General features: G+C 43.2%; 1 protein-coding gene across 1 annotated transcript in view; it reads left to right on the top strand.

Moving 5' to 3' along the window:
- The first annotated feature begins 8,206 nt into the window (after positions 1-8,206).
- Positions 8,207-25,196, top strand: part of LOC110528967 (rho guanine nucleotide exchange factor 10-like protein) — a 153,408-nt gene continuing 136,418 nt past the window's right edge. Inside the window, 10 exon segments of the mRNA XM_036983546.1 lie at positions 8,207-8,336; positions 11,177-11,280; positions 12,302-12,405; positions 12,812-12,889; positions 13,974-14,153; positions 15,222-15,338; positions 17,632-17,724; positions 18,474-18,644; positions 22,306-22,451; positions 23,222-23,388. Coding sequence (XP_036839441.1) covers positions 11,217-11,280; positions 12,302-12,405; positions 12,812-12,889; positions 13,974-14,153; positions 15,222-15,338; positions 17,632-17,724; positions 18,474-18,644; positions 22,306-22,451; positions 23,222-23,388 — 1,120 coding nt within the window. The 5' untranslated portion in view covers positions 8,207-8,336; positions 11,177-11,216.

Here is a 25,196-nt window from a genome sequence, read left to right as displayed (position 1 = left end):
TCATAGTTGAAGTGTACCTATGACGAAAATTACAGGCCTCTCTCATCTTTTTAAGTTGGAGAACTTTCACAATTGGTGGCTGACTAAATACTTTTTTGCCCCACTGTATTTCAAATGGAATCAAATAAAAATCTATTCATCACACTCGTCGAAAACAACAGGTGTAAATGTTAGTGAAATGCTTACTTACATGCCCTTAACCAACTATGCAGTTTAAAAAAATACCCCAAAAAATAATAAGAAATAAAAGTAACAAATAATTAAAGAGCAGCAGTAAACTACCAATAGCTAAGCTATACACAGGGGTACCGGTGCAGAGTCAATGTGCGGGGGCACCGGTTAGTAGAGGTCATTGAGATAATATGTACATGTAGGTTGAGTTAATAAAGTGACTATGCATAGATAATAACAGAGAGTAGCAGCAGTGTAAAAGGGGGCAATGCAACTAGTTTGTGTAGCCATTTGATTAGATGTTCAGGAGTCTTATGGGTTGGGGGTAGAAGCTGTTTAGAAGCCTTTTGGACCTAGACTTTGTACTCTGGTACCGCTTGCCGTGTGGTAGCAGAGAGAACAGTCTATGACTAGGGTGGCTGGAGTTTTTGACAAATTTTAGAGCCTTCCTCTGACACCGCCTGGTAAAGAGGTCCTGGATGGCAGGGAGCTTGGCCCCGCTGTAGTGCCTTTCGGTCAGAGGCCAAGCAGTTGCCATACCAGGCAGTGATGCAACAAGTCAGGATGCTCTCGATGGTGCAGAATCTTTTGAGAATCTGAGGACCCATGTCAAATCTTTTCAGTCTCCTGAAGGGGAATAGGTTTTGTTGTGTCCTCTTCCCGACTGTCTTGGTGTGCTTGGACCATGTTAGTTTGTTGGTGATGTGGACACCAAGGAACTTGAAGTTCTCAACCTGCTCCACCACAGCCCCATTGAGAGAATGGGGGCGTGTTCGGTGCTCCTTTTCCTGTAGTCCACAATCATCTCCTTTGTGTTGATCACATTGAGGAAGAGGTGTTTGTCCTGGCACCACACGGCCAGGTCTCTGACTTCGTCCCTATAGGCTGTCTTGTCGTTGTCAGTGATCAGGCCTACCATTGTTGTGTCATCGGCAAACTTAATGATTGTGTTGGAGTCGTGCAGTCATGAGTGAACAGGGAGTACAGGAGGGGACTGAGCATGCAGCCTTGAGGGGCCCCCATGTTGAGGATCAGTGTGGTGGATGTGTTGTTACCTACCCTTACCACCTGGTGGTGTCCTGTCAGGAAGTCCATGATCCAGTTGCAAAAGGAGGTGTTAAGTCCCAGGGTCCTTAGCTTAGTGATGAGCTTTGAGGGCCCTCTGGTTTTGAATGCTTAGCTGTAGTCAATGAATAGCATTTTCACATAGGTGTTCCTTTTGTCCAGGTGGGAAAGGATAGTGTGAAGTGCAGTAGAGATTGCATCATCTGTGGATCTGTTTGGGCGGTATGCAAATTGGAGTGGGTCTAGGGTTTATGGGGTAATGGTGTTGATGTGAGCCATGACCAGCCTTTGAAAGCACTTCATTTCTACAGACGTGAGCGCTACGGGTCAGTAGTCATTTAGGCAGGTTACCTTAGTGTTCTTGGGCACAGGGACTATGGTGGTCTGCTTGAAACATGTTAGTATTACAGACTCAGACAGGGAGAGGTTGAAAATGTCAGTGAAGACACTTGCAAGTTGGTCATTTAGCTCGTCTGGTAGGCTTGTGTCACTGGGAAGCTCTCAGCTGTTCTCCCTTTTGTAGTCTGTAATAGTTTGCAAGCCCTGCCACATCCGACGAGCATCGGAGCCGGTGTAGTGCGATTCGATCTTTGTCCTGTATTGATGCTTTGCCTGTTTGATGGTTAGTCGGAGGGCATAGCGGGATTTCTTAAAGCTTCCGAGTTAGTGTCTCGATCCTTGAATGCGGCAGCTCTACCCTTTAGCTCAGTGCGGATGTTTCCTGTAATCCATGGTTTCTGGTTGGGGTATATACATACGGTCACTGTGGGGGACGACGTCATCGATGCACTTATTGATGAAGCCAGTGACTGATGTTGGGTACTCCTCAATGCCATCGGAAGAATCCCAGAACATATTCCAGTATGTGCTAGCAAAACAGTCCTGTAGCTTAGCATATGCTTATTCTGACCGAGTCACTGGTAGTTCCTGCTTTAATTTTAGCTTGTAAGCAGAAATCAGAAGGATAGAATTGTGGTCAGATTTGCCAAATGGAGGGCAAGCTTTTTACGCGACTCTGTGTGTAATGTGGGTCTAGAGTTTTTTTCCGTCTGGTTGCACATTTAACAAATTTGGTAAAACTTGCATCACAAAGAATACTTTGTGATAGAAACATTGTTGCAGAACATGCATAAAATGTCTACCTGTCTACTTAGCCTCAACCCAGGAAAGCAGTGGTATTGTGTGTGTGTCTAGGTATGTGTGATTCTAGGGCCTTTAACAGATACCTTTCATTAAGTGAGACCCTTAAGATGAAAAGTCCAATACAAAGGTCACCATGACAACTTGACACCTGACATTTATATATGGCTCTGCCTTATGTTCATTTGAGCTCTAAGCTTAAAGGTAAACACATTTAACACCCCACTGAAGCAACTCCACTTTACAACACTCCTTTTTCTTTAACAGCGTTCCACCCTTCCTCTACTGAGTGGTAGATCTGCAAGCTGTTAAAGTAAACAATGTCACAGTAGACATACTGTATGCAGACCTGTGTACAATGCTTTATGACTGATCGGTGCACACAGCAGATGGAAGATGCAGTTGATATAATAGGTGGTGTGTGTTTAGGATAGACTCGAAAGAAGGAGGGAATTGATAACAATGAAGCTACTGTACCAGTCAAAGTTTGTACACACCTAGTCATTCAAGGGTTTTTCTTTATTTGTACTATTTTCTACATTGTGGAATAATAGTGAAGACAACAACACCATGAAATAACACATGTGGAATCATGTAGTAAAACAAAAAGTGTTAAACAAATCAAAATATATTTATATTTGAGATTCTTCAAAGTACCCAGCCTTTGCCTTGATGACAGCTTTGCACACTATTGGCCTTCTCTCAACCAGCTTCATGAGGTAGTCACCTGGAATGCATTTCAATTAACAGGTATGCCTTGTTAAAAGTCAATTTGTTAAATTTCTTTCCTTCTTAATGCGTTTGAGCCAATCAGTTGTGTTGTGACAAGGTACGGTTGGTATACAGAAGATAGCCCTATTTGGTAAAAGACCAAGCCCTTATTATGGCAAGAACATCTCAAATAAGCAAAGAGAAACAACAGTCCATCATTACTTTAAGACATGAAGGTCAGTCAATGCGGAAAATTTCAAGAACTTTTAATGTTTCTTCAAGTGCAGTCGCAAAAACCATCAAGCCCTATGATGAAACTGGCTCTAATGAGGACCACCACAGGAAAGTAAGACCCAGAGTTACCTCTGCTGCAGAGGATGAGTTCACTAGAGTTACCAGCCTCAGAAATGGCAGGCCAAAGAAATGCTTCACAGAGTTCAAGTAAGAGACACATCTCAACATCAACTGTTCAGAGGAGACTGTGTGAATCAGGCCTTCGTGGTCAGATTACTGCAAAGAAACCACTACTAAAGGACACCAAAAAAAGAAGAGACTTGATTGGGACAAATAACATGAACAGTGGACATTAGACCAGTGGAAATCTGTCCTTTGGTCTGATGAGTCCAAATTTTAGATTTTTGGTTCCAACTGCATAGGTGAACAGATTATATCCACATGTGTAGTTCCCACCAGGAGGTGTTATGGTGTGTGGGTGCTTTGTTGGTGACAATGTCAGTTCTTTCTTTAAAATTCAAGGCGCAATTAACCAGCATGGCTTCCACAGCATTCTGCAGCAATACGCCATCTCATGGCTTAGTGGGACTATAATTTGTTTTTCAACAGGACAATGACCCAACACACCTCCAGACTGTGTAAAGGCTATTTGACAAAGAAGAAGAGTGATGGAGTGCTGCATCAGATGACCTGGCCTCGAAAATCACCCGACCTCAACCCAATTGAGATGGTTTGGGATGAGTTGGACCACAGAGTGAAGGAAAAGCAGCCAATAAGTGCTCAGCATATGTGGAAACTCCTTCAAGACTGTTGGAAAAGCATTCCAGGTGAAGCTGGTTGAGAGAATGCCAAGAGTGTGCAAAGCTGTCATCAAGGCAAAGGATACTTTGAAGAATCTAAAATCAAAAATATATTTCGATTTTTTTAACACTTTTTTTGGTTACTTCATGATTCCATTTGTGTTATTTCATAGTTTTGATGTCTTCACTATTATTCTACAATGTAGAAAATAGTAAAAATAAAGAAAAAACATTGAATAGGTGCATCCAAACTTTTGACTGGTACTGTATATCTAGCCCATCATCAGCATGGTCAGCACTGTTCCCCAGAGAGACTGGAGGAAAGCCATATAAAGAACGTTCCCTGGGTTGACAGTACTGTAGCTGGAGGGAGTTGAAACAGATCTCAGACAGTAAAGGCTTTGCATTCAGGCTGCTCAGTGCTCATGCTGTGCTTTGCCTCAGGCTATTCTATTTGCATTGAAAAACGTTCCCTGCCCTGCTCCTCTGTTCTCTCCTACAGGCCTATGACTCACAGGGACTTATATAGACAAGTGAAGGGTGTAGGCCTACAAAGATGAACCATAAAATATATACTCCTCCAACATTGAAATAATATTATTGTTCTCACAAAATGTCTCGTTAAATCCCCCTTTGAAACCATAGTTATGGGAAATGCATGTGAGCTGCTTTCTAACTGATTCTGTCTGATATCTTTGCGGAGCCAATGAAAGTGAAGATTTGCAACTTTTATTTGAGAACATTACTAGGGAGGGGATTTTAAGTTTGAACATTACTCAAACAAGCATTAGCTAACACCTTTATCGTTGTCTTGCCAACTGGCCAACAGGCTGCTCGCAAGCTATTTGGCTGCAAAATATTTCCTTCTCAACTTATCTGCGTAGTTATGTAACTATTGCGGTCTGTCAGGCATGTCTGGAACAGGGGAGAGGTACAATATCTTGCTGACTGATTGATTTACTGGCTGTTAGCATAGCCGACAGGGATGGTGGGAGGGATGCATCTAATGAGATTGGTTTCTCCTTCATCCCAGACCTAGCTGTATAATGTGGGAGGACTGCTGTAAATCTGACTGGTAGCTTGAAAACATAAGCAAGTGGTAGTTCTTTACAGAATACCGACAAGATCAGTATTATTAGGAGTTGTGTCAAAGGCAAAATTACAGGCCAGTTTTTTTTTAAAGCTAATCATTATTGTGGTCAGGCTTTAGATATGGCAGGTGACTAAGGGGTTTAGTTTAGGGTCAACTTTCATAGCTCACAGTTAATATAACAAACTGGAGGTAAGGTCACATTATCATATTCATGGTCTCAAATTAGTTCACCTGGACCAGAGGACTCTCAACCCCTCACAACAGCGGTCAGCAGAATCATCACACCACAGTGAATAGGACTGACCAACTTAGCAGAATTGAGCTGCACGAGGAACATATGTGCTGTGCCAGGTTTAATGGGAGTGTTAGAATGCTGGGACGGCAGTGCTTGGCCCCCGGCTACTCCACCTCTCCTCCTCCTCCTTCTCTTCCACCTCCTCCTCATCCACACTGCACTAAATTTGTAATGAGCCACACAGCACCCAGCCTAGAGTGGTCATAACTGCTTTCACTACTCTGTCTGGTATGTTCCAGGGTCTCTGGCCCCGTTGAGCTGGTTGAGCCCAGTGCCGGAGCACCCTCCATGGGAGAGCAGGCCCAGGGAGGTTCTGGTCCTGGAGAGGCATTACCTGTGGAGAAGCAGACGGACTGGGAGGACCATAGTGTGGAGATACCCAAGGAGAGCTCAAGTCTGAGGGAACACTCTGAAGGTACACAACAGCATAGTACAGAGATACATGAAACATGATATAGACAGACATGAGCAAGCTCACATCAATTACAGTATAGCCTTCATAACCTTCACCACAAGGCTTGTTGTTGGTAGCATAGCATATTTGTTGACATTGTTTTACAGTAAAAACTGTATTGGCCTGTAATCTTCTGTAACCTTCATGGAGGGCAACAGCAAATACATAGTCTCTCCCTCCTATGATTTGATTTACACATAGACATGAATTAAATTAATTCAGGATGAGAATCAATAGTGGACTATTAGTCTATTTCCACCAAGGGAAATTGCTCTTGGATTTTGACTCAGTCAGCAATGCTGACATTAGGCTTTTTGAAGGTGGTCCACTCAAAGACTGTATGGAGCCTGACTAATCCACACCTTTCTCCATTATTTCACCTTTCTCATTAGTTCTCTTTCACACCTGTCCTTTACTGTTTTTGTCAATATTGTTTATAATGATAATTTGGGTGTTTTTCATCATGCATGGACAGTATGTCAAAATTGTAGTGGACCTCAATTTTCTGATTCGCTACTGTGTTATTATTGTGACATAATTGGCATGAGTGGTTGTGTTTTCAATGTCTTAAGTACTGCCGCTTTTATGGGATTAATGAACTATTTCCTGTTAATAGCCAACAACCAATAGCACTATCCCTCTAGGACTAAAAGACTCCTTAACAGCTTCTACCCCCAAGCCATAAGACTGCTGAACAATTAGTAAAATGGCCACCAGACACTCCCCTAAGTCTTGGGTCTTAATCCCAAGACTACCCTAATTCTATGATTTTACAAATTTGACTTTGAACACATTCATCAAAGACGAACTGAAGAAAGCAACGTTATACTGTGCTAAAAAGTTATTCAGCAAACCAAGGTAAAACCTGCCTGAGTTGTCGCCTTCTGGGATTGCTGGGGGAGCTTGAAGAAACATACCCAGGCTGTTTGAAACATTGAGAGTTCCCAGAGGACTGAGTCAGTTACTTTCAGGATCTACAGATAGTCAGGTTGGTGGCCAAGATACAGTTATTCCCTTTTCATTCAGTACACATTCTTCACAGAGAGTGTTGCTCAGTTAGTCACTATTGTAGTAGAATAACACTGTGTCTCTCTCTTGGATTGTGTCCCAGGTTATTTAGATCCTTAAAGCAATGTCGGCTAATCCATGTCAGAATCTACATCTCTCATCAAATTCATTGAATCCAGGGATTGTTTGGGGCTTATAAAGAACCGTTCCAGACAAATCACAATTTAAAAGCGAATCAATAAATCCCCTAAACTAAATTAGACTGAAACACTCTCAAAGCAGTTAATGACTAATTCTGCGGACTGTGGAGATAGATAGGTTCGATCCATTACAAACAAGGTGGATCATGCTGCCACAATTCCACAGCACAATCCCACACTCTTAAAACCTTAAAAGCTTATTTGGCTGTCCCCATAGGATAACACTTTGAAGAACACTTTTTAGTTGCAGGTAGAACCTTTTTGGTTGCATGTATAATCCATTCTACAGACGGTTCTACATGGAATCCAAAAGGGTTCTACCTTGAACTAAATAGAGTTCTCCAGTGGGGACAGCCGAAGAACTCTTTTGGAACCCTTTTTTCTAAGAGTGCACACCTAGCACACATAACAGCAACGCACAAGGCCTATCTCCCTTCTAAGTCACTGCTAATAAAATAATAGGTATTTGATGTTTGAGATGAATCAAAACTGATGCAAATATGATTGCATAAATATACATTTACAAAATATATGGTATGTAACAGAAATGATGGCATAATCAAATGCATGTATGGTGGCAAAATGCAGTGTGCAATACTCTTGAAGTTTGGTTGCTTTGCCAGATTGCCAGTGCGAGGCCCTCCTCTTGGCTCTATGGTTAGGGGTTGTGAATGTGAGTGGTATTTACTGTCTTCCCCAGAAGATGTGACTGATGCTGAGGCTGAGGCTGATGCAGAGCCCCAGACAGGAATCCTAGAGGTGATCTATGATGACGTGCCCTGTGAGGGACCACTCTCTCCTGACGAAGGTGAGTTCTGGGTTAAGGGCCAGGGCTGGGGCCACTGAGTGCTTTTATTGTGCCTTGTCTGGTACTGCACCATCAGATCAATGGCTTGGGTTAAAATGTATTTTCGTTCCTTTAAAAAAACTTGACTTGTGCTTGATTAAGCTTGAGGGTCTGCTGTCTAAAAATGCACTGTCAATATTTGTGCTGTGTTGATGTCAGCACATCTCTGTCTGTGTGTGTGTGTCAGGGGACATGCTCTATGAGGATGTGCACAGAGAAGAAGGGCCCCAGGGTGCAGGCAATGATTGGAGCTCCAGTGAGTTTGAGAGCTACGAAGAGCAGTCTGATGCCGAAAGCAAACTACCAACCCTCAGCAAGGTAGGAGAGATGGTATTCCATTTGTGTATCTATGCCTGTCTGTTTGTCTGTCTCTCTGTCTATCTGTTTGCTTTTGTTCGTTTGTCTTAAATGCACAAGACATGACTCAAAGAGAATATTTCACCCAATGTTACTGCTCCCCACGAGTGCTTTTTTTATTCATGTGAGAAACTGGTGGGGAAAATACAAAGAACATGAAAAATGTATCAACCCTGTCTGTGTGGGTTGTATCTCGCTTTGTGGCCTGAGAATAAACAAGCTCCCTTGTCACTTGAAAGGCACCAATGCCATGACACTGTCTAGGTGCTGTATGTTATAACAGTTATATATAACATCTATGGTTATAACCATACAGTAGGTGACTGTAGCCTCTCTCTCCTCCACATGGGGGCAGTATTTACTCATTGACGTTGTGCTCTATTCTATTTGATCAGACTTGGTCCAGTCTCCTCCCTGTTGCATGTATGTCTGTAGGGAATATTTTCCTGAGCTGGTGCTATTGGTACATAGATGTGGAAAATGTTTTCTCATATTTTTTGTATTGTAGACGCTGATACCACTTAATTTAAGAATATCCTAATATCGTAGGAAATTATATCCTCAGAACAATTGTTGGTTATGTTTGGGCAGTAACGATGGAGGCATTACTGTAATAAATATCACAGTAGGAGTGTGCCTCACACCTCCCCTCCTGCAAAACACTCCCTTCACCAAGATCAGTGCTATTAGTCTCGGCTGACATTACCCTATGACCAGCGCAGTGCTCTAAATTTCCGCTCTCCATACTTGTGATTAATCCTGTTGTTGCCTTGCTTGTTTTGCCTTGATCATTTCCCCTCCATTTTCCGCCGTCTCATCTTACTTCCTTCATCCCTGTGCCCTGTTGTGTGGTTTAATGCGACCTGCCCTGACATGCCTCACATCCCACTGCTTTGACACCTTTACCCGTACTGTAGCAGTACTCTCCTGACCTGCGTTGGCTAAGGGAGCGTTGTGCCAGGACCAGACGTGAAATAGTCATGAGGCTGGGTGTCAAAAACAACTACAACACCAAGGTATATCATTGGCAGTAGGAGAACACAATATGACACCAAGGTATCTCAGCCTAGACGTAAAAACTACAGCACCCAGGAGGCTATGCAAGGATTAAAATGACCAAAGCCAAAATATGTATTCTGTAGTATGATGTGAATTTTAACTGATTAGATATTCACATGATTAACTTTCTTTACCATCCCCCTTATGTTTCTGTGCTCTCCTCCAAACTGTCACTCTCATGAGAGATTTGTCTCTTTCCTTCTAGTTTAGTATCAGTTTTCGGGACACATGAATAAGTAAAACACATTTGCATCAAACACGTTGCCAGTTGCTCCCAGTTGATAACCTAGTTTCTATCATTTAAAAATAGTGACATATTTTTTCAATACTGTCACCATGTGTGTATTCTGGGTCCGCAGGCTTTACATGACTCTGCAGGGCTTCAGCGATGCTCAGAGTGGGGTTTGTGGTTAGATGAATGTAGCCACACTGAGCACGACTCCACTACCTCCCCACAACTACTGATACCATAATCTCACTATGCTCTCCTCATAGACTTCCTGATTAGAGACCAACGGAGATGCGCAGATGTCTGCATTACTGGCTGGATGCATCTAGTGCTCTCTCTCTCTCTCTCTCTCTCTCTTTCTCTCTCTCTCTCTCTCTCTCTCTCTCTGTCTCTCTCTCTCTCTCTCTCTCTCTCTCTCTCTCTCTCTTCTCTCTATTCTCTCTCTCTCTCTCTCTCTTCTCTCTCTCTCTCTCTCGCTTCTCTCTATTCTCTCTCTCTCTCTCTCTCTCTCTTCTCTCTATTCTCTCTCTCTCTCTCTCTTTCTCTCTCTCTCTCTCTCTCTCTCTCTCCCCTCTCTCTCTCTCTCTCTCTCTCTCTCTCTCTCTCTCTCTCCTCTCTCTCTCTCTCTCTCTCTCTCTCTCTCTCTCTTCTCTCTCTCTCTCTCTCTCTCTCTCTCTTCTCTCTATTCTCTCTCTCTCTCTCTCTCTTCTCTCTATTCTCTCTCTCTCTCTCTTTCTCTCTCTCTCTCTCTCTCTCTCTCCCCTCTCTCTCTCTCTCTCTCTCTCTCTCTCTCTCTCTCTCTCTCCCTTCTCTCTCTCTCTCTCTCTCTCTCTCTCTCTCTCTCTCCCTCTCTCTCTCCCTCTCTCTCTCTCTCTCTCTCTCTCTCTCTCTCTCTCTCCCTCTCTCCCTCTCTCTCTCTCTCTCTCTCTCTCTCTCTCTCCCTCTCTCTCTCTGTCTCTCTCTCTCTCTCTCTCTCCCCCCCTCTCTCTCTCTCCCTCTCTCTCTCTCTCTCTCCCTCTCTCTCTCTCTCTCTCTCTCTCTCTCTCTCTCTCTCTCTCTCCCTCTCTCCCTCTCTCTCTCTCTCTCTCTCTCTCTCCCTCTCTCTCTCTGTCTCTCTCTCTCTCTCTCTCTCTCTCTCTCCCCCCCTCTCTCTCTCTCCCTCTCTCTCTCTCTCTCTCCCTCGCTCTCTCTCTCTCTCTCTCTCTCTCTCTCTCTCTCCCTCTCTCTCTCTCTCTCTCCCTCTCTCTCTCTCTCTCTCTCCCTCTCTCTCTCTCTCTCTCTCTCTCTCTCTCTCTCTCTCTCTCTCTCTCTCTCTCTCTCTCTCTCTCCCTATCTCTCTCTCTCTCTCTCTCTCTCTCTCTCTCTCTTCTCTCTCTCTCTCTCTCTCTCTCTCTCGCTCTCTCTCTCACTCTCACTCTCTCTGCCCTTGTGGATTACTGTGCAGTGTTTCCTGGCTCCACTCTCCCTCTCCTCGTGGACTGACTCTTCTGGTCTCTTTGTCCTTTTGAACCAGGTTCATCAGCTAATGAAGGCCGCCAGGAGTGGGACCAAGGATGGACAAGACCAGAATAGCCTTTATGCGGAAAGTATCCTTCCTGCACAAGAAGGACCACTCAGGTAATCTGAGAAAAAGTTATTCAAACCGACTGTTTGCCAAATGACTGTGTCAGATTAAAGTCTCCCTCTTACAGCGATATGTATGAATTTGTAGAGAAGTGAGAGTTTCTGTGGAAGATCGGAGTTCACATACATTTCAGTCGCCTCTTTTGAATTAAGCTGCGGTGAAGAAATTGTTTGATGCTAGCCGGGCCAAAAGTAATGTTAAGGCAGATAGAGGAGAAAGCTTCCCATTGCTTTTCCAATCCCAGCTTTAAAATAGAAAAAGACTCATGGAAAAATGATCTACACAATGTAAGATAGTTCAAACAAAACAGCCGGGATATGTCGAACTGGCTCGCTCCCATTAAAGACAGATGTTGTGGCCAAAGGTTTTGATGTGTAGGCGAGCAATGGGCAGAACATCTCACGTGACAGAGGCTGCACCCCAGGAAGCCTCGTTGCACAATGGAACCAGATTACCACCCATTAATGGAGTATTGAGCAGCTCTAGAAGCCACAGATAACAGAGCCACTACTCAAACAAATCTTCAAACAACCAAACAGGCCAGTGGATCTATTTTTAGCTGTTGATCAGGGGGAATCTGTGCAGCATTTTATATTTCTGATACTGAGCCACTATTATTGTTACAAAATCATTAATTGGGATGGTGCTGGCTGGCGAAAAGCAGTTTTAGTATCTGTGTCTGTATGGTTGCAGGTAAGTTGGGAATTTTTGAAGTGCTTTTTGAACACATTCGTACTCAAGCTGAGAAGTCCGAGTGTTTGAACATGTTTTTGAAGACATACTGTCTGTTCGCCTCTTTACTTCTACTGAGATACAGTGTTGTTTAAAATGTATTTTTCCCTCCTGAGTTTTTCTTGCAGAGTGCTAATCTCTTCATGTTTTAGAGGTAATACATTAGAGTGTGACTCCAGTTGAGATATGAAAGCTTTAAAAGTGCCTCTGTGTGTGTGTGTGTGTGTGTGTGTGTGTGTGTGTGTGTGTGTGTGTGTGTGTGTGTGTTGTGCCCCTGTGCAGAGGATGTGGAGGATGACGCAGGGTACCTGGATGTGGCTGTGTCAGATGTGAAACATCCTCCTGCACAGCTGAGCCCTATGCCTGAGGGACTGAGCAGCCAGCAGGTCTGTATGTGTGTATAACATATGTTTGTTTGTCTCTGTGTGTGTGTGTGTCTGTCAGAAGATTCTGTGAATCTCTAAGGTAATGTTATATGCATGCAATGATGCAAACATTATTTTTCTATTGCCAACACTGACTCGGTAGTACGTTTGGGAGGAATATGTCTGCTACAGTTAAGTATAGCGCTACTCATTTCAAGGGAAACCTCAAGGTAAATCCAGGCCTCATGCATACAAGGCTACTCCACCCGAACTCTCTTACCAAATTACAATCACAGACAGGCATAGTACTATCAAACAACCTGTCACACACAGTATGGCATACAATCAACTCCCATCATGCCCTTTTCTGTGTGTGACCTTTGATCTTCGACCTGTATGTTTCCTGATTGGCCTCTTCTGTCCTCAGGTGGTCAGACGTCACATCCTGGGCTCCATCATTCAGAGTGAGCGCAGTTATCTTGAATCCCTCAGGAGAATCCTTGAGGTAAGTCCTTTTTTCTCTGCCCCACCCCTCCACTCCACCCTACCCTTACTCTGACAGATGTAATACGTTAATCTTTTCAGCATTTAAGAATGAGGCTGAAAGGAAAACCGGAGATATTTATCAAATAACCAGGCTTGTCACGCATTAATAATCATGATTAAATAGATTTCTTTTACATCTGTGGTGCCCCGCTGATGCTAATAAAGAGATTCTCTCTCTGTCAGGTTTTCACAGAATCACAGCATGGGTTTCATTCTTTTTTATGTTGTCTTTCTTTTTCTGTGGCAGAGAGAGAATCATTCGTTATCTCTCCTATCAGATGAAGAGTGACACACCTGCTGAAATGGGATCAGGTGTGATCGATGAGAGGGTTATGCTCTGGAAAATATTTTCTGTGAACATATGATGTATTACCTTTGTTGTGCCATGTTTGATAATTTGGGTTGTTTAGCCTTTTTTGTGGTTTTGCGTACCATTGAAGTCCAAACTCACTGATAAAGGAAAGATTTTTAAAAAAGCCAAGAGCGCAATTATTAGGCATGAAGAACTGCGACTTCAGTCCTGTAATATCAGAAATTGCCTGTGTTATTCCCCATGTCCATATTCCACTTGTCGATAATTCATTTGCTGTGGAGGATTTGTGGTTGGGCAGGGGAGGCTCGTAAAACAACAATAGCAGCACTAGTCTGTCATCTATTGTTGTTTCCAAACATTGACTTTCATTGCTTTCACTTTCATTTTCTGCTGACTGCATCTGGCAGTTTCTGATTGCACAGGCTACATCAGCCATGACTCTCATCTTAAAAGACACTGCAGTCACACGTTTTACATAGTTGACTAGTTTGATACTCTACAGCATCTTGACTAATTGCAATTACTTATAAGATTGTTACTAACTGACGATTCCATCAATGTACCTTTCATTAAGGGTCCAAGGCACACGTGATGGTGCTGTTGTATCTGTTGAGAGATGTTGATATTGATGTCATGCTTTTTATGATCAGGGCCTACTTGTGTGTTTTATGTCATTCTCCACCGTAAAGCACACCTAATCCAAGTTAACCTGGGTATACTATTTCCCCAGGAGTACCAGAGCCCCTTGCTGGAGGCGGACCCACACATCCTGAGCCCACGGAAGATCCGGCTTGTATTTTACCGCCTACGGGAGATCACTCAGTGTCACTCCATGTTCCAGATCGCACTGGCGTCACGTGTGGCTGAGTGGGACAGCAGTGAGAAGATTGGGGACCTATTTGTGGCCTCGGTTAGTGTGTGTGTGTGTGTGTGTGTGTGTGTGTGTGTGTGTGTGTGTGTGTGTGTGTGTGTGTGTGTGTGTGTGTGTGTGTGTGTGTGTGTGTGTGTGTGTGTGTGTGTGTGTGTGTGTGTTGTGTGTTGTGTGTTGTGCGTGTGTGCGTGTGTGCGTGCGTGTGTGTGTGCGTGTGTGCGCGTGTGTGCGTGTGTGTGTGTGTGTGCGTGAGAGAGTGTGTCAGTTTTCCCATAGGGCATTAGAAGACCATTTCCACAGACACAGTTATAATGAGCTGCACTTAAAAATGAGCAAACATCACTAACTTCAAACATGGAGACCATTACAGCTGAGATGAATATCTCTTCTGCAGCAAATACACTCTGAATATGTGTGCGTATAGCATTGGCACAGGACAATTGGACTAATGTATGAGTGTGCTGCTGTGACCCTCTGCAACGTGGTCATCCATAAGGGTTGCTGATTATTTACCTATGAAAAATGCCATTCTGCCCTCCTTCTGGTCTTGTTTATTGTAGGCTGGGGGTTGGGACTGAACACACCTCATTCATTTCCCCAGCTGTTAATGTTTTATGCTATTAGTTGGTCTCATACTATCTGTGTGTTGTTTGTGGCTGGCTTGCAGAGAAGATGAAGGAGAGGGTTCATTTCTGTGAGACTGGCTAATTTCCCAGCTACTGCTTCTCCAGCTACTGCTGCCGTCAGCAGCCTGCTTTGTGTTTAATCAAATGAGAGCAAATGACTGTGTGCCGCCGCAGCAGGATTGTGGATTGTGAAGGGTGTTTGTTGGTCTCCTGGATGGTAAACAGGTCAGGGTCTTAAATACCACACTTAAATGGCAATTTTCTACCCTTTTCTCCCCTTCCATTCCATGAATATGATTCTTAGATGAGCTGCGGAGCTACTGACTTTCAAGGTTGTCAGATGCTTTAACAAATAAATGACCAAGCATGACTAGTTCCTGAATTAACTTGTTCCATGAAAAATCCAACAGATTCCTGATGTGAAATGCAAGGATTGTTTCTCTTGCGTTTCCCATAACCACACCTTTCTGTGTTTTTACAGTTTTCTAAGTCGATGGTGCTAGATGTTTATAGCGACTATGTCAATAACTTCACCAATGCCATGGCCCTCGTAAAAAAGGCATGCATGTCCAAACCAGCCTTCCTGGAATTCTTAAAGGTTAGTCACAAAGTAGAACCGTCCATGTTTTTTTCTCTATGGTTCTTTCAATACACTCTAACCCACGGTCACTGTCGACCTTCTTCTACTATTTAATTTGGCCCTCATACTACAATTCTACTGGTCTTAACTGTCTTAATACTTGGTTAACCCATCAGAGTCTGAGCCCTGTCTAAACCAGGAGGGGGGGGGGGGGTCTACTAAGCTATACGGAATTGTTTTAAGAAGGTCATACCAAGGATCATTTAGCTATTTGATTTTGAATTTTAAGACCCCTTGAAGTGAAAATGAATCAAATCAAATCAAATCAAATTTATTTATATAGCCCTTCGTACATCAGCTGATATCTCAAAGTGCTGTACAGAAACCCAGCCTAAAACCCCAAACAGCAAGCAATGCAGGTGTAGAAGTGCGGTGGCTAGGAAAAACTCCCTAGAAAGGCCAAAACCTAGGAAGAAACCTAGAGAGGAACCAGGCTATGTGGGGTGGCCAGTCCTCTTCTGGCTGTGCCGGGTGGAGATTATAACAGAACATGGCCAAGATGTTCAAATGTTCATAAATGACCAGCATGGTCGAATAATAATAAGGCAGAACAGTTGAAACTGGAGCAGCAGCACGGCCAGGTGGACTGGGGACAGCAAGGAGTCATCATGTCAGGTAGTCCTGGGGCATGGTCCTAGGGCTCAGGTCCTCCGAGAGAGAGAAAGAAAGAGAGAAAAAGAGAATTAGAGAACGCGCACTTAGAGTCACACAGGACACCGAATAGGACAGGATAAGTACTCCAGATATAACAAACTGACCCTAGCCCCCCGACACATAAACTGCTGCAGCATAAATACTGGAGGCTGAGACAGGAGGGGTCAGGAGACACTGTGGCCCCATCCGAGGACACCCCCGGACAGGGCCAAACAGGAAGGATATAACCCCACCCACTTTGCCAAAGCACAGCCCCCACACCACTAGAGGGATATCTTCAACCACCAACTTACCATCCTGAGACAAGGCTGAGTATAGCCCACAAAGACCTCCGCCACGGCACAACCCAAGGGATGACCACATCAGTGAATCAACCCACTCAGGTGACGCACCCCCTTCAGGGACAATTATTTGATGAACAATTATTTTTGGCCTTACTGCTATTAGCCCATACAAACACATTGAATAACAGATTCACTACATGGAACAACAGATAGTTTCAAAAACATATCAAAAGGAAGTTTGTTCTGAATTGTCTCTCCTTTATCTGAGAGATATAATAAATATATATATGTTTTTTGAACATCCATATATACTTCCATACATGTTTTCAACTGGTACCGACGGACCTTCCGACGAGCCTTGTGAAGCCTGAGCATGTAAATGTTCATCAGAGTCTCACTTTTGCACAGAGGGGTCAAATTAGTGTGAGGGGTCACATCCGGTTCGGATGCTACAGACAGAAGTTGGCAGATCGGCTGTACTGACTTCAGACCAGTCTCCTGATACTTGTGGAGGTTGTAGAGCCTCTTTCCATAGAGGGATTTTTATGGGGATTTTTTTATTATGCTAATTAGATTTCCACGGGTTGCGGACAGCAACTACATAAAAGTGTAGTTGCTTTATTCAAATATTTTCAAGCTGGCCTGGTTGTGCTTACTTGTTGCAATACACTGCACTAATCATAGAGAATATTTATATTGCACCAATTAGCAACTCTCACAACTCTCCCCGCCCCCCCCACAAAAAAAGTATAAAACATACAGTATATTTAAGGAACTCAGTCCGGCTTCAACTTACTCTTGAAAGTTGTAATAGTAGAATAGACAAGATGCAATTTCAACATTTTGTAGTAATGTTCAAGTCGCTCAGATTTCACATGAATACACATTAGACATTGCAAAATGTATAGAATTGCAAGAAAGGTCCCTTTAAAACTGCAAAAACAATTCTGCACCCCATGACAAAATGTGTGGAATTGCAGGAAATAAGCTTTAAAACTGCAACATTTTCTCTCCACCAACATGTGGGGTGTGAACAGTTTGTTTCATGAACAGTGCTTGTGCCAATAGAAATAGATGTGGCATGTGAACACATCCACTTCCCAAATCTCTAATGACCAGCACGTCCACCAGATTCTGTTTCTCCACACCTTACTAACCTAAACCCACTCCTACTCCCACACTCATGCACTCTCCATATCTTGTCCTCTGAATAAGAGGTGCCTAGAGGGGTCTTTCTCTCTGTGTTTTTGCTTATCTCCTGACTTTACTATGGTATGCTGTTTATCTAAAGCGTCTTATCCTGTGTTGTGTAGATGAAACAGGCGTCCAGTGTTGACCGGATCACCCTGTACGGCCTCATGGTGAAGCCCATCCAACGCTTTCCCCAGTTCATCCTATTACTGCAGGTATGTGTCTTTACCAGCACCTTCACTGCTAACATTGACAAGATAATGTCACATGAGAAAACAAACAGGTAAACAATCTGAGATTAACACCACACAGTGTTTTATGGACCTGATCAAGAGATTGACACATGCGATGATACATTGAGCCATTGAAAACTGCTAAATACATGAGATACGGTATAACACCATGCATGGTTATACCTATCTAGTCTAACCATATAAGCTTTTCATGCAGTAGGCTTCTTTGTCTTCCTTTACTTTTCCTGTCTCAACATTGTGTGTGGAAAGATTTTGCGTACTGGAACTGCAGTACCTCATTCTATCCATAAGTAGGGGTTGATTATCCATGACTTCAAAAGATAAGTTATGAATGTAAATGAGGCATTTTCCTCTTGCCTCAAACTCAGCACCCTAGAGAGGGAGTGTCTGTGTTAAATCATATATTACACAGGGAACTAAACTCAAAGCACTGAAACTCTTTTGGGACTCACACACAGAATATAAGGCCTTATTTATGCAGGTCCACAAGCACACACAGTTGCAGGTAAGCCAGACACACACATAGATCTGGGATGAAACTCAATAAATACTTGGTTTTTTTAAAAATAAATATGAAAATGAGAGCAATGTGCTTACAAGGCTCTGGGCCGTAAAAACACAGAAAACAATGTGCACACACTCTTACACACAAACCAACACCTCTTCACTTTATTTAGTGTTTGTTTCTCTCTTCACTGTTTCTCTGTCAGGACATGCTGAAGAACACACCTAAGGGTCACGTAGACTGCCTGCCTCTGCAGCTGGCTCTGACTGAACTAGAAATGTTGGCCGATAAGCTGAATGAACAGAAGCGTGTGGCCGACCAAATAGCTGAGACTCAGCAGCTAGCACGCAGTGTCAGCGACCGCTCGCTCAGCAAGGTGACAGAAATACTGCAATACACATGTACGCAAGCACATACACACACACGCAGCCTCCGACACAAGCACACACCGACACACACAAACCGACACATAGACACTGACACATACACACGCACGCACACAGAGTAATCAACCTGCTTACCGTGTGGCTCAACCCCAGAGCCCTTCCTCTACCTCCTCTGTGTTATCAGCATGAGGCAACCACCTAAGCATTAGCATATATAGCCATCACTTACATTACATTCCCAAACATTAGTCTAGGAAAGTATTTTTATTCAGAAAAATCATTGCCCAGATATTATGTCCATTATGGCCCCTGAACAGTGTCTAAACACCACGGCAGGGGCGTTTCTTCTCCATCACCACACTGGAATTACAGTCCAGACGCTGCAAATCTGAACAAATGCATTTTTGAATAAGAGGAATTAAGGGGTAAATGAGACATTTAATTGGAAGCTATATCTCCCCATTTCTCCTTGTCCTTCTCCCTATCATTCCCCCCCTCCTTTCCTTCTGCTATTCTTTTCTTCCCTCTCCCTCTCTTTCTCTTGCTCACTTTCTCCCTCTTCCTCCCTTTCTTGTCCCCACCTGGAGGCCATCATCTCCCTCTCTCCCTCTCCCTCCCTCTGTGCCTCCCTCTCTCTTTCTTTCTATTGGTCCATGGTGGTGAATTTTCCAGAGTCCTGAGATGAGCTGATTCGGCCAATCTCGTCAGCTCTACACAGAATTCCATTTACTGCGGTGAGACTGCAGAATTTCAATAGGAAGCAGTTCTCTTCCATTATCCCATAACCATCCAATGAAATATTAATTATTTGTCACTAAGTAATATACTAAGTATCTAAGTCAGTGGAATATGGGAGATAACACTGTGAGTGGGAACAGGCTGAGGTTTCCGTTTCACTCTATATCTCAGACACACACTCACACAAAACAGTCACACATGCACACTGTTGACACTTGGGACTTTTCAGAGGGCCCTTCCATGATTTACGTCTCTCTGCCTCTTGAGGGTGCTGTAGTTCTGTGATCATAGAAGACAGGCTACTGTTTGACTAATGACTCATTTCCCAAGCCATCTGAACAAAAGCCAAGCACGGCTACTGATTCTCCACAGATATAACAATCCATTTTGTGAGATGTGATGGGATGTAGAGCACTGTGCATTGAAAAATGGACAAAACACAGATTATTATTATTATTATTCATAAAAATTGTGTTTCTATCGAACAAACAGAAACATCAGAATGGGACACTATCTGAGCTGCATATTTGTACTCTACCGTCAGTTCAGTCTTTTGTTTTACTGTAGTTGTAATGACTCTTTTTTTTTCAGAAGATTGTTTTAGAATACATAAAACTGACTGTATTGATTCAGCTGGACATAAAAAATGACTGAACCAAGTAATGCTTTCTATTAGATTACCCTTGCCATATGTACCTTAGGAAAAGTATGCATTGTGTGTTCTCACATACTGCAGTATACAAAGACATTTCTTTGGATATTTCCATGTGTCTGTGTATCTGTGTATATAGTGCTGATTTTAGCATGTAAATCTTGGTGGGGCAAAAAAAAACAACACTAAACAATACATTAATTGCTCTACAACGGTGCCAACAAACTGTTCGGGCCTACATAAAGCTGTCCCAACAGCAGTGTCCCAACAGCAGTGTCCCAACAAGCAGTTCCAACACCTTACCATTGCTACACCTGGCTATCAGAGGAGCCTTGTCTGGCAGCGAAACAGTTCATTCAGCCTCATTTACTGCCTTTTAAAAAAACAGCACTGATATGGCTGACTTGCTTAAACAAATGTGGTTTCTACTGACATCTGAGATGTACAAACTATGGCATAAGGGGACGACGATAAGAAGCCATCCGTAATTTCGATTAAGACATTAATGAGCGAGCTAGGATGGACGTAGTCAAAATAACTATTTGCTCAGCACTTCTGAAATGTACAGCGACAGAATTCAGAACATGGGCCGTTCTTACAGTACACCAAGTCGGAACCACAGGATAAATAAAGGGGGCATATAAGCAGACAATGAAAGCTCTTACAATTTTCAAGGACTACATTTCTCTAAAATGTGCTACATGTGCACCACCAAGTCAGAACAGTAGGTGAAATGATGAGCCAAAAAGGGACCAAATGATTGAGGCACATGGACTACTAACAGCTTACTACACAACATACACTTAGTATTACTTTCTTAGCTACAGTATACAGTACATATCTCCCTGGCATATTACATAATTTATGCAGCAGCATACAATACATTTTTGGACTCACCTTGTTGTGCCTTGCTCACTTGAACAGGAAGGTGGCGCGGCGGTCCTTCGAGGGAAAATTTTGTCATCAAAGTCTGGCATTCTCTGGATTTATGGTGCTGGTGAAGTTCTGAATACAAAAAACAAGTTTGAGTCATGACGTCAGTGATCTTCAGGTCGGAGCTCTAGAAAGACCCGAGTTCCCAACTTGTAATTCCAAGTTAGATGACCGTTCAAAATCTATTTTCCCAGTCGGACCTCGTTTTTTTCAGATTTCCCAGTTACGGGTTTCCAGTTGTTTTGAGTTTGGCAGAAGTCATGCTGGATTGTTTATCCGTTTAAGCTAGGAAAAGAGACCCTTAAACCCAGACATGGGACCACCACCCACTCCACTAAATAGCAGGCTAGTGATTGCTTGCTTGCAGTTAACCACTGATTCTTTCCAAACCACTCATTGTTGAATTTGGGATTTCCAACTTGTTGTTTAATGTTTATGTCCATTGAGCACCGATACGTTTTATCTATAATTTCTCTGAATTTTTTATCTTCATATGACAAGGATTGAAAAGGATTTGCCGATAGATTGTCGACTTGATTCATGATGATGACTGCTAGCTTGCTAAGATTTTGAAAGTATGATGTTGACATGATCAGTCCAAAGCTACTGTAGATATATTGTAGATAAAGCTACTGTGATTTGATCTAATTGTATCTGTGACCAATGACTGAGCCTTCTTGGATGGGTGTTGCTAACGTAACTCTATGGCAGCACCCAAGTGGCTAGAATTTTGGAGCTCTATTTTGGAATGACGTAGTGTCCCCATGTGTGACAGAACACTGAGCCAATCACGGTGCAACCAGAGAACATTACCAACCCCTACGCTCCATATTTTCTGCTGGCTGCCCCTCCACTACAGAAAGCACTGAGCTAGGCTGAAACACCTGCATTTTAGAGCTCCCTTACTCAAGAAAGCAAAAAAGAGACAATGTTTGTATTCTGCTTTATTATTAATTTAAAGTCAATCACTTACACATTCTTTTTTTTTTTTACAATGTTTGTATACTGATATGTGACACGTATGAATGCCAAAATAACATGCAAAACAGGCACACACACAAAAAAAAAACAGGTGGGGCTCAAAACACCTGCCCTGACTGACAGGTCGCCACTGTGTGTGTGTGTGTGTGTGTGTGTGTGTGTGTGAATGTGTTCTGTGTGCCCTGGACAAATCTCCCTTGATCTGACACTGATCCCCAACGAGACACTCACTTAACCAGTCTTTAGTCTGCCTGCTGTACTCCTTAGCAATTGAACTGAAACCCTGGAGAATTTGCCATTTGTGATGTGCCTTTTGAGACAGTGTCCTGATTGCTCTGCCCCTTTAGCAACTGAACTCAGACCAGGGGTCGCTGGTGCTTTGTGAGACACTGATTGAGACGGTGTATGGGGAGCGAGGCCAGGTCCTGAAGTCTAAGGAGCGCAAAGTCTTCCTCTTCAACGATATCCTCATCTGTGCCAACATCAACGTCAAGTAAGTGGTGTTTCTGTAGAGTAGAGTGAGTTCTGCTTAACAGCTCTACAGTCTGAATACACAAACACCTTCCCAGCTCCACAGCAGCAGCACCACAAGGCTCAGCCTACAAAGCTTTACAGGGATATATTTAGGCAAACTGCATAGCAAAGAGTAATAGCTAATAGGCGTTCTCTAGCACTATCTGGAGGAACAGGAGCTTTATCAGCTTTAAACAAACTGCAGGCAGCTTAACTAGAGCAACAGGAGTCCTAGATCACTGACATAAAATATTTCTTGGTCCCTCTACAATTTATCCTCTATGACAGCACCATTGTTCACATCGTCTCAGAGCTAAAGGTAAACAGCAAATATTTTCCTCCATTTACAAAGCTCCTGTTTGAGACGTTCATACCTCAAAGCTCTCTTGTACAGCCTTCAAAGTAGTTATCACCCCATGTTTCGTTCAACTTGATTCCCCTGAAGTTGACTTTGCCTGCCCTCTAGAATCTTGACAAAGTGATCACAACGTTGATTGTATGCGTGATTACAGGAATATATGAATATGAAATGAATTCTGCTCATAGCCGGGGGTCCCGCTTTCTGCCGTGAACACAGCTGATCAGAACGATTCTAATTCAGCTCCTCAGCTCTTTATGTGACAATATAAGGAGCTATACCTCAGTTCTCCTCCTGTTTGTGGTTTGGGATTAGTGCTGCTGTCAGGCAGAGAGGGATGCTGGGAGAAACGTTGACTTGTTTGCTTGTTTTCTTCTCTTTTCAACCACCAGGGGGCCCCTTGATATCAGCAGCCTAGTCCCTGTTGGTCCTAAGTACACCATGAAGTGGAGTGCCCCCCTGCTGCAGGTCCAGGTAGTGGAGGTGGGTCAGGAGGCCTCCCAGGAGACCCTGTTCCAACATGGCGGTGGCAAGCACCCTGGTAGTGCCTGTCCCCCAGGTTGGTAAACCTACTGAGTCATCCATCCATCGCCTCTCTATCCCTGTAGTCCAGCTAATCTCATCATTTGGCCAGACTCCTAGTCTCAGCCGCATGGTCTGACTCAGCACAGCCCTCTAATCTGTTTGCTACTGTGAACTATCCCAGTGAATTCTGGTGACGCAGCGCTGTCACTCTGATTGAGGATGTGTTTGTGAAAAGAATAGCGATGATGGTCACTTGGTTCCATTTGCCTGGGCTGTTTTTATCTGCGAGAGATACAGTGGGAAAACATAGCTGCACCCTCCACAGTCTCATTTCACTCTCTGATAGACCACAAACATATCTGGAGTGGTGTCATCAATCTGCAGAGATTATTCCCTTCCTCTCAAGCTCCAATTAGAGAAGCAGCAGCACTAGATAGGAATCTAATGGTGAAACAGGTCTTTTTTCACCCCTCACAAAACTCTGTTGTGCGTACAGATTGGTGGAGAGATCCCTGATAAATGTGCTATGGGATGGAGATACAAAGCCTTATCATGATGTAATGGAACGGCCTTTAAATATTAATGGCGCCTTTTACAGCAGTGTCTGACCATGTCACGCTCAGTGAACAGTAACAGTTTAACATGGATGCCAAGATTAGGTTTAGATTCTCTGAAGATTAAGCCTTAAAGTCTTAAAAGTTTACTGCAAGACTGTGGGATGATTTAAATTGACATTAAAGGGTCTATCACCTCCTTCTCTCGCTCTCTCCTCTCTCTCTCTCTCTCTCTCTCTCTCTCTGTCTCTCGCTCGCTCTCTCTCAATTCAATTTCAATTCAAGGGGCATGGGCATGGGAAACATATGTTTACATTACCAAAGCAAGTGAAATGGATAAATAAAAGTGAAATAAACAATAAAAAGTAAATATTACAATCCAAAAGAATAAAGACATTTCAAATGTCATATTATGTCTATATACAGTGTTGTAACGATGTGCAAATAGTTCAAGTAAAACATGTAAAATAAATAAACATAAGTACGGGTTGTATTTAAAATGCAGTGTTTGTTCTTCAGTGGTTGCCCTTTTCTTGTAGCAACAGATCACAAATCTTGCTGCTGTGATTGCACACTGTGGTATTTCACCCAGTAGATATGGGAGTTTATCATAATTGGATTTGATTTTATAACTCTTTGTGGGTCTTTGTAATCTGAGAGAAATATGTGTTTCTAATATGGTCATACATTGGTAGGGTCTAATTGTGTTGCTGTCCTGGGGCTCTGTGAGGTCTGTTTGTGTTTGTGAAAAGAGCCCCAGGACCAGCTTGCTTAGAGGACTCCTCTCTAGGATCATTTCTCTGTAGGTGATTGCTTTGTTATGGAAGGTTTGGGAATCGCTTCCTTTTAGGTGGTTGTAGAATTTAACAGCTCTTTTCTGGATTTTGATAATTAGCGGGAATCGGGCTTATTCTGCTCTGCATGAATTATTTGGTGTTTGTCCCATCTTGTGAATTATTGGTTGGTGAGCGGACCCCAGACCTCACAACCATAAAGGGCAATGGGCTCTGTGACTGATTCAAGTATTTTTACTCAGATCTTAATTGGTATGTAAAATGTTATGCTCCTTTAGAAGGCTCTTCTTGCATTGTCTCTTAGATCATTCACAGCTTTTTGGAAGTTACCTGTGGTGCTGATTTTTAGGCCGAGGTATGTATAGGTGTTTGTGTGCTCTAGGGCAACGGTGATTCCAGGCTTTTTTGGAACACCATTATTTTTGTCTTACTGAGATTTACTGTCAGGGCCCAGGTCTGACAGAATCTGTGCAGAAGATCTAGGTGCTGCTGTA

The sequence above is a fragment of the Oncorhynchus mykiss genome, chromosome 7 (assembly GCF_013265735.2).
Source record: "Oncorhynchus mykiss isolate Arlee chromosome 7, USDA_OmykA_1.1, whole genome shotgun sequence".
Classification (NCBI taxonomy): domain Eukaryota; kingdom Metazoa; phylum Chordata; class Actinopteri; order Salmoniformes; family Salmonidae; genus Oncorhynchus; species Oncorhynchus mykiss.
The sequence above is the reverse complement of the archived record's forward strand: the minus strand, read 5'-3'. Positions and strand labels throughout refer to the sequence as shown.